The 19,378-nt window shown below is 35.8% G+C and overlaps 3 protein-coding genes across 27 annotated transcripts in view; 2 read left to right on the forward strand and 1 right to left on the reverse strand.

The window, feature by feature from the left end:
- Positions 1–5,888: 5,888 nt before the first annotated feature.
- The window catches only part of LOC126604479 (receptor-like protein EIX2), a 31,189-nt gene continuing 17,699 nt past the window's right edge, over positions 5,889–19,378 (forward strand). For 2 of the 4 annotated variants that reach the window (XM_050271749.1, XM_050271752.1), the window contains exon 1: positions 5,890–6,152. The gene's annotated coding sequence lies outside the window, so the exon portion shown is untranslated. Of the gene's footprint in view, positions 6,153–19,378 lie in introns of all 4 variants that reach the window. The other 2 variants (XM_050271750.1, XM_050271753.1) reach the window with 2 other exon arrangements.
- On the forward strand, positions 6,672–9,973 carry LOC126603096 (receptor-like protein EIX2). The gene has a single exon (XM_050269846.1). It carries the CDS (start codon positions 6,672–6,674, stop codon positions 9,750–9,752), a length of 3,081 nt encoding a protein of 1,026 aa, XP_050125803.1. The 3' UTR covers positions 9,753–9,973.
- LOC126601998 (kinesin-like protein KIN-14L) lies at positions 10,727–17,853 on the reverse strand. 22 transcript variants are annotated; one of them, XR_007615918.1, is made up of 10 exons: positions 16,716–17,853; positions 16,538–16,606; positions 16,388–16,435; positions 15,279–15,359; positions 13,302–15,147; positions 13,116–13,166; positions 12,303–12,340; positions 12,005–12,168; positions 11,039–11,305; positions 10,727–10,925 (listed from the first exon to the last, which is right to left on the reverse strand). XR_007615918.1 is itself a non-coding variant. In XM_050268797.1 (10 exons), exons 5-10 carry the CDS (start codon positions 13,388–13,390, stop codon positions 10,916–10,918), a joined length of 417 nt encoding a protein of 138 aa, XP_050124754.1. In that variant the 5' UTR covers positions 13,391–15,147; positions 15,279–15,359; positions 16,388–16,435; positions 16,538–16,606; positions 16,716–17,853; the 3' UTR covers positions 10,727–10,915. The 22 variants fall into 22 exon arrangements, 9 of the variants coding, with proteins under 9 accessions (XP_050124754.1, XP_050124750.1, XP_050124748.1 ...); XM_050268797.1 differs by having other exon boundaries at positions 11,039–11,103; XM_050268793.1 differs by lacking the exon at positions 10,727–10,925 and having other exon boundaries at positions 10,990–11,305; positions 16,716–16,840; positions 17,305–17,853.

Consider the following 19,378-nt stretch of genomic DNA (forward strand, 5'->3'; position numbering starts at 1 on the left):
ATCTTCTAGCGGATGCAAAAAGATAAATGATTCAGATCGTTGATATCACTTTCAGATTTTACAGTTGGTGAAAATATTGCTCAGAGTTTATAAAGTCTCTAGAAACTATACAATATCGACTCATATTTGAGTTAACCGTAAACGTTGGAACGTGATATCAATGATCCAAACCATTCATTTTTCTGCATCCGCTAAAAGATCATGTTTTCAAAAAAGAAAATCTGAAAAATGAAATTTGGTGAGAAGAATAAAGCATAAACAACAATCAAAGGTTTAATATAAATCTAGGTTTTTGGATTGCGGTGTCGAATTTCAAAGTTGACCCCTTCAAGAAAGTTGTAAAGTTTGTCACTACGAGTGATTGTGTGTATATATATATATATTTTTTTTTTTTTTAAACATTTTTCACTACATTAATTATTATGAATTTTTATTAATTTGCACTCAAATAATAAACACTATTAATGAGGCCTTAGAACGTTTTAAAAATCTAAACGACGATGTAACTATTTTCTAAGCTTAGAGAATGCAACCTCGAGCGTTTATACTTTTACATTAATAATATGTTTTTTTTTTAATTTTGAACTCCCCCTTAAAACACTGTTCATGAGGGATTGTAGGGTTTTAAAAATCCAAACGATGATGTACCCATCGCCAAATCGTGCGATCACGAGCGTTTGCATATTTTTTCACACTTGTAAATCAATTATTATGTTTAATGTGCTTTAGTATTTTTAAATTGCTTTGGTATCTTTAATGTGCTTTGAAACTTTTTAATCTTACTTATGTGAGATTAAATACTATGGCTATTGTAGTAAGATTTTTTAGTAGTTTAAAACTATTAACTACCTTTTTTTCTTATCAGGTCGAAACAGGTCATCCACAGGTAAATATTATGAGAGATTAACGGGTTCTTAATGTGTGACCGATAACGACCCGATTAGTTAACTCGTTGAAGCAAAACCCATTATTTTCTTGTCGTTTCGAATAAAATTAACAGGATGTGCAAAAAATTGTCATGTCTATGCTCCAATTTGGACCTCCCTTTTCTCTGATACATAATTTATCTTCTAGACTACTATACATCACACAAAATGCGCATTTCAAAGAACTTTATCGGAGTTGTTTTATTTCTCAGGTTACTAAGTGTCTCTCATGACTTTTCTTTGGGGATGAAGTTGAACTTTCACTGCCTGGAATTAGTTTTGGGGATGGACCATCATTTGTGTCTTTTATCTCTTGACTGACTTATAAATTTTTCCACAACGACTTTGTCTACCGTCTTTGTGGCGCTGGATGCAGAAGAATGAACCTCCTTTCATAAATTTCAAAGGTTGAGCAAATTCTCCTCCAATTATATTTTGACGGGAAAAATAATCATCTTAAGACAAAAAAAAAAAAAAAGAGAAAAGAAATAAGACATGTAGAATATTATTCCTCGTGAGGTATATAATTATATATGCAAGTGGTAAATTGTCTTGATGGATAAGGTCTTTCTCTTTGACCAACGAAGAGAAAGCTTTGTTTACTCTGATACATAATTTATCTTCTAGATGACTACTCATTTATCTCACAGTGTGTATTTCAGATGACCTTATAGGAGTTATATTTCTCAGGTTACTAACCATCTCTCGCAAACAAGGTATGTTCTTCAAGGTATGTGGTATGAATGGGGTTATGATCCAAGTTAAGTTCTTTAATATGCCTTATTTTATAAGGGACTTCAAATATTTTCTTTATGTATGACAAATGATAACCACAAGCTGATTGGCTCTTAGTTCAACTCAATTTGGAAATGATGTTAAATACTTAGAAAATATCCAACTACAAAGTAATAACTTGAAAGAATGAAAATTTTAAGAGATCAAGCAAGTTAAACCCATTTTGGCAAACTTTCTTGCTAGTCGAGCAAGGATGAGGATGACGATGTAACCATTTTCTAAGCTTAGAGAATGCAACCTCGAGCGTTTATACTTTTACATTAATAATATGTTTTTTTTTTAATTTTGAACTCCCCCTTAAAACACTATTCATGAGGGTTTGTAGGGTTTTAAAAATCCAAACGATGATGCACCCATCACCAAATCGTGCGATCACGAGTGTTTGCATATTTTTTCACACTTGTAAATCAATTATTATGAAATTTTAATGTGCTTTAGTATTTTCTAAGCTTAGAGAATGCAACCTCGAGCGTTATACTTTTACATTAATAATATGTTTTTTTTTTTTAAATTTTGAACTCCCCCTTAAAACACTGTTCATGAGGGTTTGTAGGGTTTTAAAAATCCAAACGATGATGTACCCATCGCCAAATCGTGCGATCACGAGCGTTTGCATATTTTTTCACACTTGTAAATCAATTATTATGTTTAATGTGCTTTAGTATTTTTAAATTGCTTTGGTATCTTTAATGTGCTTTGAAACTTTTTAATCTTACTTATGTGAGATTAAATACTATGGCTATTGTAGTAAGATTTTTTAGTAGTTTAAAACTATTAACTACCTTTTTTTCTTATCAGGTCGAAACCGGTCATCCATAGGTAAATATTATGAGAGATTAACGGGTTCTTAATGTGTGACCGATAACGACCCGATTAGTTAACTCGTTGAAGCAAAACCCATTATTTTCTTGTCGTTTCGAATAAAATTAACAGGATGTGCAAAAAATTGTCATGTCTATGCTCCAATTTGGACCTCCCTTTTCTCTGATACATAATTTATCTTCTAGACTACTATACATCACACAAAATGCGCATTTCAAAGAACTTTATCGGAGTTGTTTTATTTCTCAGGTTACTAAGTGTCTCTCATGACTTTTCTTTGGGGATGAAGTTGAACTTTCACTGCCTGGAATTAGTTTTGGGGATGGACCATCATTTGTGTCTTTTATCTCTTGACTGACTTATAAATTTTTCCACAACGACTTTGTCTACCGTCTTTGTGGCGCTGGATGTAGAAGAATGAACCTCCTTTCATAAATTTCAAAGGTTGAGCAAATTCTCCTCCAATTATATTTTGACGGGAAAAATAATCATCTTAAGACAAAAAAAAAAAAAAAGAGAAAAGAAATAAGACATGTAGAATATTGTTCCTCGTGAGGTATATAATTATATATGCAAGTGTTAAATTGTCTTGATGGATAAGGTCTTTCTCTTTGACCAACGAAGAGAAAGCTTTGTTTACTCTGATACATAATTTATCTTCTAGATGACTACTCATTTATCTCACAATGTGTATTTCAGATGACCTTATAGGAGTTATATTTCTCAGGTTACTAACCATCTCTCGCAAACAAGGTATGTTCTTCAAGGTATGTGGTATGAATGGGGTTATGATCCAAGTTAAGTTCTTTAATATGCCTTATTTTATAAGGGACTTCAAATATTTTCTTTATGTATGACAAATGATAACCACAAGCTGATTGGCGCTTAGTTCAACTCAGTTTGGAAATGATGTTAAATACTTAGAAAATATCCAACTACAAAGTAATAACTTGAAAGAATGAAAATTTTAAGAGATCAAGCAAGTTAAACCCATTTTGGCAAACTTTCTTGCTAGTCGAGCAAGGATGAGGATGACGATGTAACCATTTTCTAAGCTTAGAGAATGCAACCTCGAGCGCTTATACTTTTACATTAATAATATGTTTTTTTTTTAATTTTGAACTCCCCCTTAAAACACTATTCATGAGGGTTTGTAGGGTTTTAAAAATCCAAACGATGATGCACCCATCACCAAATCGTGCGATCACAAGTGTTTGCATATTTTTTCACACTTGTAAATCAATTATTATGAAATTTTAATGTGCTTTGGTATTTTTAAATTGCTTTCGTATGTTTAATGTGCTTTGAAATTTTTTAATCTTACTTATGTGAGATTAAATATTATGGCTATTGTAGTAAGGTTTTTTTAGTGGTTTAAAATTATTAACTAGCTTTTTTCTTATCGGGTCGAAACTGGTCATACACGGGTAAATACTATGAGAGATTAATGGATTCTTAACGTATGACCGATAACGACCCAATTAGTTAACTCGTTGACCCAAAACCCGTTATTTTCTTATCGTTTCGAATAAAATTAACAAGCCGTTTAAGAAATTGTCATGTCTATGCTCCAATTTGGACCTCCCTTTTCTCTAATACATAATTTGTCTTCTAGACTACTATACATCACACAAAATGCGCATTTCAAATAACTTTATCGGAGTTGTTTTATTTCGCAGGTTACTAAATGTCTCTCATGACTTTTCTTTGGGGATGAAGTTGAACTATCATTGCCTGGAATTAGTTTTGGGGATGGACCATCATTTTTGCCTTTTATCTCTTGACTGACTTATAAATTTTTCCACAACGACATTGTCTACCGTCTTTGTGGCGCTAGATGTGGAAGAATGAAGCTTCTTTCATAAATTTCAAAGGCTGAGCAAAATCTCCTCCAATTATATTTTGACGGGAAAAATAATCATCTTTAAGACAAAAAAGAAAAAGAAATAAGACCTGTAGAATATTATTCCTCGTGAGGTATATAATTACATATGCAAGTGGTAAATTGTCTTGATGAATAAAGTCTTTCTCTTTGACCAACGAAGAGTAAGCTCTGTTTACTCTGATACATAATTTATCTTCTAGATGACTACTCATTCATCTCACAATGTGTATTTCAGAGGACCTTATATGAGTTGTATTTTTCAGGTTACTAACCATCTCTCGCAAACAAGGTATGTTCTTCAAGGTATGTGGCATAGATGGGGTTATGATCTAAGTTAAGTTCTTTTATATGCCTTATTTTATAAAGGACTTCAAATATTTTCTTTATGTATGACAAATGATAACCACAAGCTAATTGGCTCTTAGTTCAACTCAGTTTGCAATTCTCACATGGATATGTTTATATAAATGTACGAAAGACCATACGAAAATGAAAGAACAGAAAGGAAATGATGTTAAATACTTAGAAAATATCCAACTACAAAGTAATAACTCAAAAGAAATGAAAAATATAAGAGATCAGGCAAGTTAAACCCATTTGGGCAAACTTTCTTGCTAGTCGGGCAAGTTCGTGCACATTGTTGAAGTGATTTGAAATATTGTAGAATGCAGAGATTCAAAAATTTTATGAGTTGTGAGTTGAGTGCCATTTTCTTCTTTCTTTATGTTGTTATATATGGAACAAACATTTCTTCCGGTTTAAACCTTACACTCTTAGTATAATTATGTATGCTCCTAGTTGTTGATGTGAATACTAACAGAAGGAAAAATAAAATTTACATTGCAACTTGAGCCTTTATCCCCTCAAAATTACCAAAATGTCATCAGAAAGTAGTTTTTCCTCTGTAAAACCGCATGGGTTAAATGTACAGTGTGACAGGGTGTTTGTCGCCCACAATGCCACATGTAAAGTAGTTTCAAATCCTTGAGCTCAATTACTGTTCACTTATGTTGAAATTAAATATCTATTGGACAAGGATTGTCTGCCCTCCTCCTCGTACCCTTCTGTTTTGTGTGGTCACGGTTAAGCTACGTCAACATTTTATATTGTTTTTTTATAGATATAATAAAACAAAAATGAATAGTAATATAAAATGTTAACGTGGCTTAACCGTGACCACACAAACAGGAGGGCAAACAATCCTTGTCCATATCTATTAGTACTTGAATGAAATAAAGGCATTAGGCCTAATATAGGCCCAAACTTATTCTGGATCCAAACATCTTGTTCATTTTTTACCCTCCCATAGACGAGAAATTATAGTGTAGTACAGTAATACCTCGTCATCCGTGATATTTCCTTTCGAATTTCGCCATGTGTTATGTTTTTACACAAGTGGAATTTAATCTCATTTTTAATCTTTAAATAAATTTAAAAATGAAAAGAAAAAAAGAAAAAAAGAACAAAATAGATCGTGTTCTTGAAGTTTTTGCCTCCTCCGGCCCAATCTGGTAATCCCCTTCCACACACCGCCGCATCTCTTTTCTTCACGATTTGGGGATTAAACTCGAAAATGATCGGCATCCGAAAGCGGTGTGAAGGCGTTTGGAAATACATTCAGCGTGGCTGATGGGTTTGCTTGGCTGAGTCGGACTCATCCATTCAGCGTGGTTCTGGTTGAATTTGGAGAGTTGGTAAAGAAGAAAACAGGATTTGATTTGAAGGTTAGACAATTAGATTCAATTTTAGTTTCTGTATGGTTGCGAAGAAAGTATAACATTACAAGTTACTGGGAAGTGCAAGGCTAATTCTTTTGTTTTGAAATTTCCGTGACTGATGAGGAAATCATCAGAAAATTTTGGAACAGCAGCCATGGCGGAAACTGGGTGGGGCTGTGCCGTGGAAGGAGGCGCAAAGGCATCTAGGCTTTTGTTTCCTTTTAAATTTTCATTTTTTTATTTATCAAGAGTGAGATTGAGATTCAATTCCTGCTGTATAAAAGTGGTCGAACGTTTGCAATTTGTACTTGTATTTATGTTTTGGGGATGAAGTTGAACCATCACTGTCTGCAATTTGTTTTGGGGATGGACCATCCTTTTTGTCTTATATCTCTTGACTCACTACCGTCTTTGTAGGTCTGGAGATGTAGAAAAGTAATTTGCAGTAAATATCTTTACTAATGTGTGTATAAATAACACTCTAAATTACTCATTCCTCACACCAATCACCTACTTGATATCTACATGGATAGAGTCATGAGACTTGTTCCAATACTCAGCTTTCTTCTATCCATTGCGTCTTTTACACTCAGCTTATGCAATGGAAACCCGAATGTGCCTTGCCGAGAAAATGAGAGACAAACACTTCTTATGTTCAAGAAAGATCTCAATGATTCTTCAAATCTGCTTTCCTCTTGGGTTGCTGAAGGCGATTGTTGCACCTGGACCGGTGTTGCCTGCGACAATTTAACCGGTCATGTCCGTGAGCTCCACCTTGCTGGTTATTATGATGACGTGGCTGGTGAGGACCGTAAGCTGGGTGGTAAGGTAAATCCTTCTCTACTCAATTTAAAGCATCTCACCTACTTGGACTTGAGCTACAATGATTTTGGAGGACGACAGTTTCCTAGCTTTCTGGGTTCTCTTGAAGGTTTAAGATATCTTAACCTCTCGTTTGCATGGTTCAACGGAACCATTCCTCATCAGTTGGGAAATCTCTCGAGCCTGCGTTATCTGGACCTTTCTGATAACTATGGTTCGAAGGTCGAGAATCTCAAATGGCTCTTTGGTCTTTCTCAGTTGAAACATCTTGACATGAGTTATGTAGATCTTACCAACGCATCTCATTGGTTACAAGTAAACACACTCCCTTCTCTGCTGGTCGAGTTACATTTGTTTGATTGTGAACTTTATCACATGCCAAGTGGTATTGCGAACTTGACAAGTCTTAAAGTTCTTGATCTGTCCTACAACTATTTCAACTCTACCATACCGCAATGGTTACAAGTAAACACACTCCCTTCTCTCCTGGTCGAGTTGCACTTGTCGGATTGCAATCTTTATCACATACCAAGTGGTATTGCGAACTTGACAAGTCTTAAAGTTCTTGATCTATCCATAAACTATTTCAACTCTACCATACCTCAATGGTTGTACAGTTTGAACCATCTTGAGTCCCTTGATCTTTCTGTCAATGCTTTCCATGGTGAGATTTCGAGTTCCCTTGGAAACTTGACAGCCCTTGTTGATCTTCAATTACATCATAATCAGCTTGAAGGGGAAATCCCAAACTCATTGGGAAATCTTTGTAAGTTGACTTCTTTTGATCTATGGTCAAACAATTTCCGGGGGAGGGTATCAGAAATCTTTGAAATTTTGTCTAGCTGTAGTAATTTTGGTCAAATAGATTATTTACATCTTTCGGATAATAATTTTTCAGGTCATTTATCTGATCAACTGGGATTTTTAAAAAATTTACGCATCCTTGATCTTTCAAATAATTCAATATCGGGCCCCATTCCAGTGTCTTTAGGAAATCTATCACGTTTAGAGGAGTTGATCATTTCTGACAATTCATTCGAAGGCCCCATTCCAGTATCTTTAGGAAATCTATCAAGTTTAGAGGTGTTGATCATTTCTGACAATTCATTCGAGGGGGTTGTCTCTGAAGCTCATTTTACTAATCTTACAAGCTTGTTTACCTTTTATGCAAATGAGAACTCCTTGACTCTTAAAACTAGCCCAGACTGGGTTCCTCCTTTTCAACTTTCTACGTTGGGTTTAAGTTCTTGGCGTCTGGACCCATCACAGTTGCCTGCATGGCTTCAGAGTCAAAAACATTTGTTCGCTCTTAATATGTCCAATACAGGAATTTCTGGTACCATTCCGGCTTGGTTGTGGAACATTTTTTCTGTTGAAAACATGGGTCCAGGTATCTTTGTGGATCTCTCTCATAATCAATTGTCCGGGGAGGTTCCAAATATAGCTTCTACCCACAGGCCAAAACAAAAGCATTTGGAATTTGTTTATCTTGCCATTGACTTAGGATCTAACCAATTCAACGGTTCATTGCCTCTTGTGTCTTCGACAGTGATTGCACTAGATCTTTCCAATTCATTATTTTCTGGAACTCTCTCTCACTTCTTTTGTGATAGGAGTGATGTACCTAAAAACCTTCAAACTCTTCTTCTTGACAACAATCTCCTCACTGGAGAAATTCCGGATTGTCGGTTACACTGGCCAAACTTGACAGTAGTGAATTTAGAAGACAACAATTTGACGGGGAAAATTCCAAGCTCTATCGGGGACTTACTTTCCCTTCAATCATTGCACTTGCGCAATAATAACCTATATGGAGAATTACCCGTGTCCCTACAAAACTGTCAAGAGTTGCTCCTTCTTGACCTTCTTGGAAATAAGTTTGTTGGAAGCATTCCGATATGGTTTGGCCAAAGCTTGGTGGTTCTTATTCTTCGCTCAAATATGTTCCAAGGCACCATTCCTCATGAACTTTGTAGTCTCACAAAGCTCCAAATCTTGGACCTTGCGCATAACAATCTCTCGGGAACGATACCAAGATGTTTCCAAAATTTGTCATCCATGGCCACTAAATTTTCAAGTGAAGAAGCTCCCAGTATTGAATTCTCCGTTTCTTCGGTTACTGGTATGAATACTTTTCAGCTCTCCTACTCCTACACAGAGAATGCGGTTTTTGTGGCCAAAGGCAGAGAAGTGAAATATGACACAGTGCTTCGTTTGGTAACTAGCTTGGACCTTTCAAGGAACATGTTATTTGGAGAAATCCCTGAAGAGTTGACCAACCTCACTAGCCTACAAACATTGAATTTATCTGATAATCTTCTGGCCGGAAGAATCCCTTCCAAAATCGGTGATATGGGAGCGTTAGAGACGCTTGATTTGTCTGTGAACCAACTTTCTGGCGAAATTTCTCCAAGCATCTCGAATTTAACATTTCTCAATCATCTAAATTTGTCCTATAACAATCTGATTGGGCAAATTCCAAAAAGCACTCAGCTTCAGACCTTTGATTTGTCCAGTTATGTTGGCAATAAACTTTGCGGACCTCCACTGGAAGAGCGTTGCAGTACAAATGAGGCCATGCCACCAGTAGGTGATGAGAAGCAGAGAGAAGGTCATTTTCTTGAAGACGGTGGTTTCTATCTGAGTTTGGGGCTTGGTTTTGCATTTGGGTTTTGGATTGTTCTTGGTTCATTGTTGTCTAATGTGCCATGGAGCAATGCAATTTCTCAGTTCCAAAATCGCATTGTGAAGAAGTTTTATGCGGCAATCGCTGAACGTTATTAACTATTTTGTGCAGATAAATCGAGTATGTGTGATTTGTTTCTACTCTTTTGCTATCCAATTAGAATGTTACACTGTTGTATGCTTCTTTGTACCAATTTATTTTATCTTTTCCTTGGTTTTTTCTTTGGCCATATAAAATTGTAAGATTTGCTTTATAATTTCTGTGATAATTTTTAAATTTATTTTGTGAGTATATGATATGTTAATCTTATGTTGATTCACACAGTTGTATTCCTCTTTAGTATGTTTGATTTTCTATTGGAAAGCAAGATTTAATTTCAACTAGAAATTACGCCCGCGCGTTGCTGCGGGAACCAGCTGTTTCAGATGTAATCAGATGGATAAAACACATTTAAATTGAATAAATTCAAGACAATTACGAACAAACAGAGGGATACATGAGTGGGTGAGGCCGGTAAGATAAGCAGTTTTGCTTTTAACACATTTAAGTGAGTTGGCATATAAACATATTATATGGGAAAGTGTCTAATTAACAACTACTAATCAAACTGCAAAAGCAACATATGAGTTTTTCTGGGTTCAAAGTTCAAACACAGAATAGAACCAACAGAGTCAAAGGTCTTCATATGCATTATGAGAAAAAAAAACCTCATTACGGTATAAAAAATCATAACTTAAAGCTAAACCCAAAAAAGTAAGAGACAAACAATTGATGTTCCTTATTATGTCCATCTAAGAGATGGGCCAGTAAAATTTGTGAAGAAACACCTGCTGGTTTGTCCAACATGAGAAGATATAAAGTTCTCATTGACGATTCATTACTTGAGTGGTTTATTTATTTAAGTGATTTCTATTTTGTTAAGAAAATGATACCGCCATAAAAAAAATGGAGTTTTAACGAAAAGTCCACGGTACTGTTCACTTTAACGAAAAACCACATTTTTACACTAAAAAGTCAAACTTGATACTATTCATTTTACCCTTTATTTTGTCCTTATCATTAAAACTCCAAGTTTTCAAGCTCTTTTCATTAGTTTTCCTTAAAAAAAAATAGAAATACATAACAGTTCAATCAAATCATTTTTTTATGTCCTATACTAACTGGTTGAAGATGCCCGAATCAAAACAAAATGGATATCTGCAAACTTGCTTGCTCTAAGGACAACGATTTCCAACTTTAGTAGAATCACATCCAACTCTTATCAATTACTTCTGAAATAGTAAAAAACCATGAAATTGTGCAGTCACTAAAGACCTAAATACTGAAATCACAAAAGAAAAACAACCCAATTCATAAATTAATGATTGAAAGGATATAATCCTACCTGAGGACCCTCAGATCACTTGAAAGTGTATCCCAAGTGTGAAGGCTGTCAGCGAAATTGAACTCCTGCCATTTTGAATTTGATAAAAGCATTACTTGTGAAGTACGCGTTCGTGCATGTCCTATAGATCTACCCGTTGTTGATTGGAAATTGAAAACTGATATTCGCAAGAAACAGCAGCTTAATTACAGTATTGATTTCGAAGTCTGTATATTTTGTGGTTAAGAGGAGGGTGATCCACTTAAATGCATAAAATTGGGGATTGACCTGTCATTTAAAATTTTAGCCCAGTCAGTCCTGTATAAAGAATTCTAGTGACCTAAATATGATATTCTCAAATAACATTGAAACCTTAACGTGTTAAATATTTAAGTAGCATTTTACTATTTATAAGGCTGTCGACAGGTGACACATAATAATTCTCGTCTTGGAAAAATTATTAATTTTGATCAAATCTCTAAGGAGATAGGTAATAAGAAAGTGCTAGGAAGTCACTGGATAAGCTTGAACCCCGGAACAATCTAGCTAAATAGTATCCGGTGTCATTCCATGCCATACCAATGGCATACTAATGCATGTATCCTCTTCAATTACATTTACATAAATGTGTTGTGGCATACTATGTCATGTTTTATATAAATTTAATCCTCCAATTTAACACGGTCACCAAAAAAATATATTGGAGAATCAAATTGAAAAATCCAACATAACCCAAATTTACATTAACAGACAAACAGATGCTACAGTAAAGTAAAAGAGAGCCAAGAACGGAATTTTACTTTATCTATGCCGATAACCGTTTGCGAACGAAACAAATACCAATTGGAATGCAAAAAATAATGAAGTGAAATAAGCACATGGAAGTGTTATTTATAATGAAGTGAAATTATCCACTATGGTTTATTTGACATATGGATAATTTCGTCTAAGAAAGAGAAATAAGTAGCGTCAAGCACAGTAAATTACCATCTGTTTGTATCTCAAAAGTTCACAAGTGTCCAGTTGCCTCTTTGCTGGACCCAACTCTATCCGTCTCACTCTACTTGCAAAGTTCAGTGAGCAAAATGTCTCACTCACACCATTTTCATTAGGACTTATTTGAACAAACATGAGTGTCTTCGAGTCTCCTCCTAAAACAACGAATGATATTCATTAGTTTAAGTTTCATCCAAGAAACCAGAGAATAAAATAAAAAATATGAACTTGGAATATTAAACAACTCAGAATAAGAATTGTTGATTCTTCTGTGATCCAAATGAAGTACCTAGAGAGTCTTGAAGCAAGTGGGTAAGCTTCGAGTTCCTGCACATAACACATAATTTAGTAAAAGAAAGTAATAGCTGAATACATCAGGTGGCAACTTGGCCAATATAAACAAAGAACTATTCATTAAACATAAAGGTATGTGTGAGCTTTTAGTTGCAAGTGCAGATATGACATCACCAAGGGAAGACAGAGACCTATTTATGTTTTGAGTTTCCTTGAGTCGTTCTCCTTGCATTACTGCCAGTTTGCAGAACTTCCCAGACTTCACTCATGTTGTTTACATGTGCCTCAACCAGACCTGGAACATGATGTATCCCCTCACCGAGTTGTCTTATTTCTAGCCTACAAATTATCGCAATACTGTGAAATGCTATTATCTTGAAATGATCCCATAACGTCCCATCCTTCGCACTTGTGAAGACATGGAACATCATGAGAACTGAACAGAAAGTCTCATGTTTTAACAATCATGCAGCATCCCACTCATGGCATAATTGTTTGTGGGATGACACAACTGGAGTCTATTTCTACAGAACCCATGAAACTAAACAATCCAAAATTAACAGATTACACTGACAACATTCCAACAAAAGAAAGAAGACCAAAAATATTATGTATTCTAAAGTAATTTAGGGAGCTGAAATAGCAAAAACCCACCTAATTCTAAACCTAAGTAAAACCTTCAATTAAACCCCAACTACAAACCTGAATTAAACCTTCAATTAAACTCCAAATTAAACTATTAATAAAACCCAAATTAAATCATCAATCAGGAAAGATAAAAATACAAAAGGGGATTTAAGAGGTGTACCTGGAGTGAGTGAGTGAGTGAGTGGGCGAGTGATGCGGCGACTGTGAGAGTCTGAGAATAACACAGAGATGGGATGTTTAGCACCAAACAAAAAAACTATAAAAAATTGTGTTCCTTCCATACAGTACTACGCTTCTAGCAACAAATATAGAATAAAGTACAAATCTGAAAGAGTGCCGAAATTACTGCATACGGAAAGTCCACCATTGTTGAACATCTCCCTGCAAAGGTATGTATGATATATATGATGCATGCGTATCAAATAGCATCAGCATGTTTCTAATTAGTATGATAGTCAGATAGTCAGATTGTTAGTTTAGGAGAAGATTATTGCCCAATCAACAGGTAGAATCAAAGTATGAATATATTCAGTTAATATTACAGTACAGATTTTGCATCCCAAGATATGTGGTTCTTATAGATTCATGAAATAAATGTTGAGAGTATCGCGTTTAAGAATGGGAAAAGGCATATCTAAACTAATTAAGGGTTACATATATATGGATTTCAGACTCTTAAGAAGGTGAAAAGGCAGAAAACAAAAGAATAATGACTTCAATTAAGAATTTAGTAGTGTACAAACTATCACAAACGAAAGGAGCAACATTTGATTTCAAAAAGATTTCAGGGATAATAAAACCCATTGAGGGAACACATATACAGGTTAAAAGGGCATAAGCGATGGCACAACATGAGTCCGTAACATCATTCAGAAGTCAATCATATGACAAACTACAAACCTAATTAAATCCAAAAACATGAAAATGAAAATCGCAAACACAGCAAATCCATTAGTTAATTGTCCAGTCCCCCAATTTAACTATTGTTACATGCATGCGATCAAATTAGACCTGGGAAGTGGGAAACATGCATAATCATTAAGCACTGAGTTGATTGCAGGGCAAGCAAGCATCAAATTAGAATCACTATATAACATCGTTAATTTAAACCAATTTTAAATGACTAAAACCTTTCCTCCATACATCTTAATAAATTAAGTTTTTTTTTATATTTCTGGTGTATTTTGATTTTCCCTCTCTTTGTATGATTTGAGCTCTAGTAGAACATGCTTTGTTATACATTAGATAAGTCTGCTAAAAAAGAGGAGGCTAGAGCCTAGAAACACTTATAAAGAAGATATTTCATAACGTTTCCATGTTGAGCTATGACCAAGGCAGAGTTAGACTCATATCAGGATCACTACAGGTTCTGGGAAAGGATTGCCAAAAGAATGCACGCATAACTTCTCCTACAATTACCTAAGCATCCTATTAATATACTTAACATGGTACACAGACTTTACAATCAAGAAAACGAAGAATGCAACAGTTGTAAGGTCTTGTTTCTTATCAAAATAGATCCCTCTTAAGAAATGGACTTATATGCACTAAATTTGAATACTAATCAGGAGATACATACATGAATAGAGTTACAAAGGTCCTAAATCCTTATCCCATGACCCCATTTTCTTTCCCAAAATTTCCAGCCAACCAAACAGACGCCAACCTAACCCTAATCAGCAAATTTCTCAATCAAACACCACTCAATCACCCATCAAAAACCAAGGAAATTCAAGAAAAACGAAGAATGCAATAGTTGTAAGGTCTTGTTTCTTATCAAAATAGATCCCTCTTAAGAAAGGGAATGAGACAATTCTGAGAGGCAACTGCTGGGTAAGAGTACAAAATTGCATGCCTTCCATTTTAAAGTTCAAAATTTTCATTTCTATTCTGAAGATCAATATTATGTATCTTCTCATTTTTTCATGCATTTAGATACCTTTTGAGAGAAAGTCCCATGCTATTTTATTTCCATTTTGTGGTGTTCTAATCTTTCAAAAGTACTCCACACATGCAACGCTTCTTCAAAAGTGGAAAAAGCAGGGAAACCACGCACGCAGTCTGATTTTAAAGTAAGTTTGAAAGTCATTATACCTCCTGTTAGTTTATCCTATCCTCACTTGGGCTCCATATGGAAAGATTTTCTTGACAGTTCCTTCTACAAGCGTTCCCTCCTTAAGGTATAACAGTTCCTAAAACATTATATGGCAAACCAATGTCAGTTCTTATGAAAAATAAGATCACAGAATCTCAGAACAAACAAGGAGAGAACATTGCAAGCAACAAAAAACATGAATAAATCAAATGTCGAAGTCCAACCGACCCAAGCTTCTTTCTCACTCAATACTAAGTCATTCTTAGCTTCGTCTATTTGAGTAATCTGCACATGCATCCGGCAACTCACCTACACCATTAGGAAACAACATGTGTAAGAAGCAAACTAACAAATCAAACATATGCAACTAAGGGAGGAAAAGGTTAAACAATGAAAAGTTGTTAGTTGAGGTAAATCATACTCCACAATGAAAATTAGTAAAGATTAAAGTACAAAACAATTGAGGTAAATCATATACTCCAGAACGAAAAAATTTAAGAAATACAAACTTAAAATATTACCCATCACGCTAGCCGCTTCTTCTAACCCACCAATTGCTAAATGTTAAATTTCTTGAACTACACAACCTATGACAAATACCTGAACAGTAAGGGTGCGTTTGGTACGTGGGACGGGACGGGACGGAACGGAACGAGGCGTTCCGTCCCGCGTTTGGTGCGCTAAAAATGGGTGGAACGGGTTGTTCCACGGGACAGATTTTGGGTGTTTTTGCGTTCCACCTCTCCCCCCTGGAACGGGTTTGTTCCACGTCTGTGGAACACAATGTTTTACCATTTTAAGACAAATATACCCCATGTCTTTTTCAAAAATTACACCTTCGTTCCGTCCCGTCCCGTTCCGTTCCGTCCCGTCCCGTCCCGTTCCGTTCCGTCCCGTCCGCGTACCAAACGCACCCTAAGAGAACAATGGACATTCATTGTACTCAATCTGCATTTATCCCAGAACCAAGAAAGTTATGAAGAAACAGAAATGAAACTGTACAGCAGGTATACAGCAGGGAACAAACACTATGAAACTGGCACTCAAGTACTGTAAGGAATATCAGATTAGCATTCATCTAACCAGATCTTCTAGCTACTAACAATTAGTTGTTAAAACCCTAACACTAATCAAGCGATCCTACACATATATCTAGCTTTCTTCGCATCCTGCCAGTAATAAATTGCATTCAAGCGCGTAGTAGCAGCTTGCACAAATAAACAGTTTAAGTATGATAAACAGAAAAAGGAAACGGAAACATGAAAACAAATGGAATAAGCAGTGTCATAAAGATGCGATATCTGACCATGTAAATAAGTGTTCTTGAGTGACATTACCAGTAGATCAGTGAGTTCACGATAGAGCTTCTCTAGCTCCATGTGTTCCTGCAAAATGGAAAATATAACCCATAAATAACATAGTGCTCAATATAACCTAGTAAAACTCTTCATATGAAGATATACAAAAGGAGAGGAAGCAGATATCACTTGGCGCAAGGAATGCTCTGCATCCCTCTTCATGGAAGCCATCTCAACTCTCATTTTTTGGACTTCGGCCTGAAATCGAGCATTTCAAGGAGGTTGTTTGACAAAGCAAAAAATTCAGAACGCAAAGCTTCAAATTGATAATAACAACACTGTTGGGCAATAAACAGAGGGCACTTACCTCAAAGAAGAAAGCTTGACCTATGCATCCCTCTGACCTTGGCGTGCACGGTCCACTTCTTCCTCCCATGCCATAGTCGTACACTAATCCAAATTATACAATCCTCAACTACGCACTTCCCTTGACTTCTCCAATCAGATTATGGTCAGTCATTCACTTTCGACATATCAATAGAGCATGACCAATCTAGTTCACCCCAATAGTTCCTCTTCCTGTATAGGATAATGCATGATAATAATATGGCAACATGAAATTGCCCTCAATTTTTTCTAAATTTACTACCTTCTTCAACCAAATAAAACCTATTGTCTCCTCAAATATCATAAGATTAACAATTAAATGTTCAAACTTCAACTTCCCCTATATTCCCTTCCTCTTTACGCAGTAACCCAATTGAAAATTTGAAACCTCCCATCCGAAATACAAAACCAAAAAAAAAAATCAGAAAGGAAACAATACGTGCACATAGCAAATTTGATTAAAATACAGAAACGAATCACAAATTCCCACTTAAAACAAAATTAGAAGAGATGGCAATCTATAAAAATCAATAAACAAAAAATTGAGCAAAAGGGTAGTGAAAACTCACCTCCATCTTCGAGATTTTCCTGCCTAAACTGCTAGGGAACGTGGTCCGAAGCTTTAGCATAAGCAGACTTGAAGTGTCTCTGAGCTTTCAATCTTCCGGAAGAGAGAGGTGGTGCAGCGACGACCTTGGTGCCGTGAAGGAAGGTAGGCGCGGTGGCGGAAATAGAGAGGAGTTCGGCGGAGGAGGGGATCACAGCCGTCGGAATTGTGGTGGCGTCGACTGTGATTATGGTTTTGACTTCGGGCAACTGTCGGAAGAAGAGGGAGGGAGTCGAACCCTAGATCGGTGGCGGTTCGGCTGGTGTAGCGAGACCCCCGGTTGTAGAAAAGCTCCGAAGCGCTCGTCATACACACCAAACGCCTTGTTTTTTCACCTTGTCCTCCTCGAAACGTGTCTATTTGTGTCGGATTTTTTGACGAATTTACAGTGATGGATGGTTACAGAAAGAGTCGGAGAGGAAAAGAGGGAAAGAAAAGGGGATGGAAACGGAGTCGAAGCAATGCACGACGATTGACACGTTGGCGCCCTTCCATTGTGCAAAACGGTGGCACTTTTGTAAATAAATTGAAATTATCAATCTGAACGGCAGGCCGAGGCGATGGTAATTTTGTAAATAACTCAAAATCCATCTCAAATGAATAGTGCCAATTGAAGGAATTGGATTTCCTCCTGAACAAATGATGGGATCTCTCATGATCACACAACACGGATCGTTGAATATAATTATTATAATTTTTAGAACAATCTCCTATTTGTAGCCGTTAGATCAAAATCTAACGATCTGTGTTGTGTGGTCATGAAGATCCCCACCAATTGTTCAGGAGGAGATCCAATTCCCCAATTGAAAACGTTACTTTATACTAAAGTAATATTATAACAATAATAATATTTTTTCTTCCAACGATTAGGACCTTAAACCGAAATTAGGTTCTCGAAAAACAGCTCCACTCCAGTTGGCTTGAATATGACCCAAAAAGATATACCCCATTGTGAAGAGTGAGGAGAAAAAAAATTTCTAGTTTGAACACATTAAGTCCTGCTCGCCCGCACAAATAAGTTCTTCGAAATTCTCTCGTTTCTCTCCAGCAACAAAACCCAAAATTGGCTAGCACACTCACATTTCCTTCGCAACACTATCTCAGTCGTAGCTTTAGAACTGTAGAACAATGGAGACACGGGACTTTCACTGTTATCCTCAGCTTTAGAACATTATACACCATCATGGAGACAAACGGGCGCGTATTCTTGTCCTTATAGTCATATCATAGGTTTTGACCCTCCATGAGAAACCAATGAAGCAGCTAACCAAGAAAAAACTAAACCAATAAAGAGAGATGGATTGTTACATAAAACGAGAAGCTGCCGCATGGTTATAAACTCCATCTTCTACATCTGATCTAACCAGATACAAATGTAAATGCTTCGACAAAGACAACCAAGAAGCAGTGGCGGATCCAGACTTTTATCATTGGGTGGTCCCAGTATTGGAGTTGAACGGGAAGAGTTCGGATCTCTCCCATCAAAAGCCACGATCAAGTGATCCGGACCGTTGAAATTTGATCCAACGGTTACAAACAGGGGGCTCTTCTAAAAGTTATAATAATTGTAGCCGTTTGATTAAATTTCAACGGTCCGGATCATTTGTTCTTGGGCCTTTGATGGGAGAGATCCGGACCCGATCTCTTCCCGAGTTGTACTATTTGAAATAACATTGTTTAAACTAATCGAGTATGATTTTCATGTATTATGTCGTACCATGTTCTTAATTTCTACACATTCAATTATTAAAACAAAAATTCATATAAATTAATGGAGATAAAAACATATGTATATTTGTTGAAAAACAAAACATATATATAGAAATTAACCATCACATGATCAAATCAATATAAAAAAATCATATATTACAATCCAAGCACTAACTAGTATATATTAGGAATCTAACAATTTTATCCGATACACATCAATTTAATAGCATTCTATTTTGGACTAAAATTAGAAAACTTATTTAAATTTAGACATTAGGACAGTATTAAAATAACAAAAATAAAATTAAGAAATGAAGCGGTGTTTG

The sequence above is a fragment of the Malus sylvestris genome, chromosome 15 (genome assembly GCF_916048215.2).
Source record: "Malus sylvestris chromosome 15, drMalSylv7.2, whole genome shotgun sequence".
Lineage (NCBI taxonomy): Eukaryota > Viridiplantae > Streptophyta > Magnoliopsida > Rosales > Rosaceae > Malus > Malus sylvestris.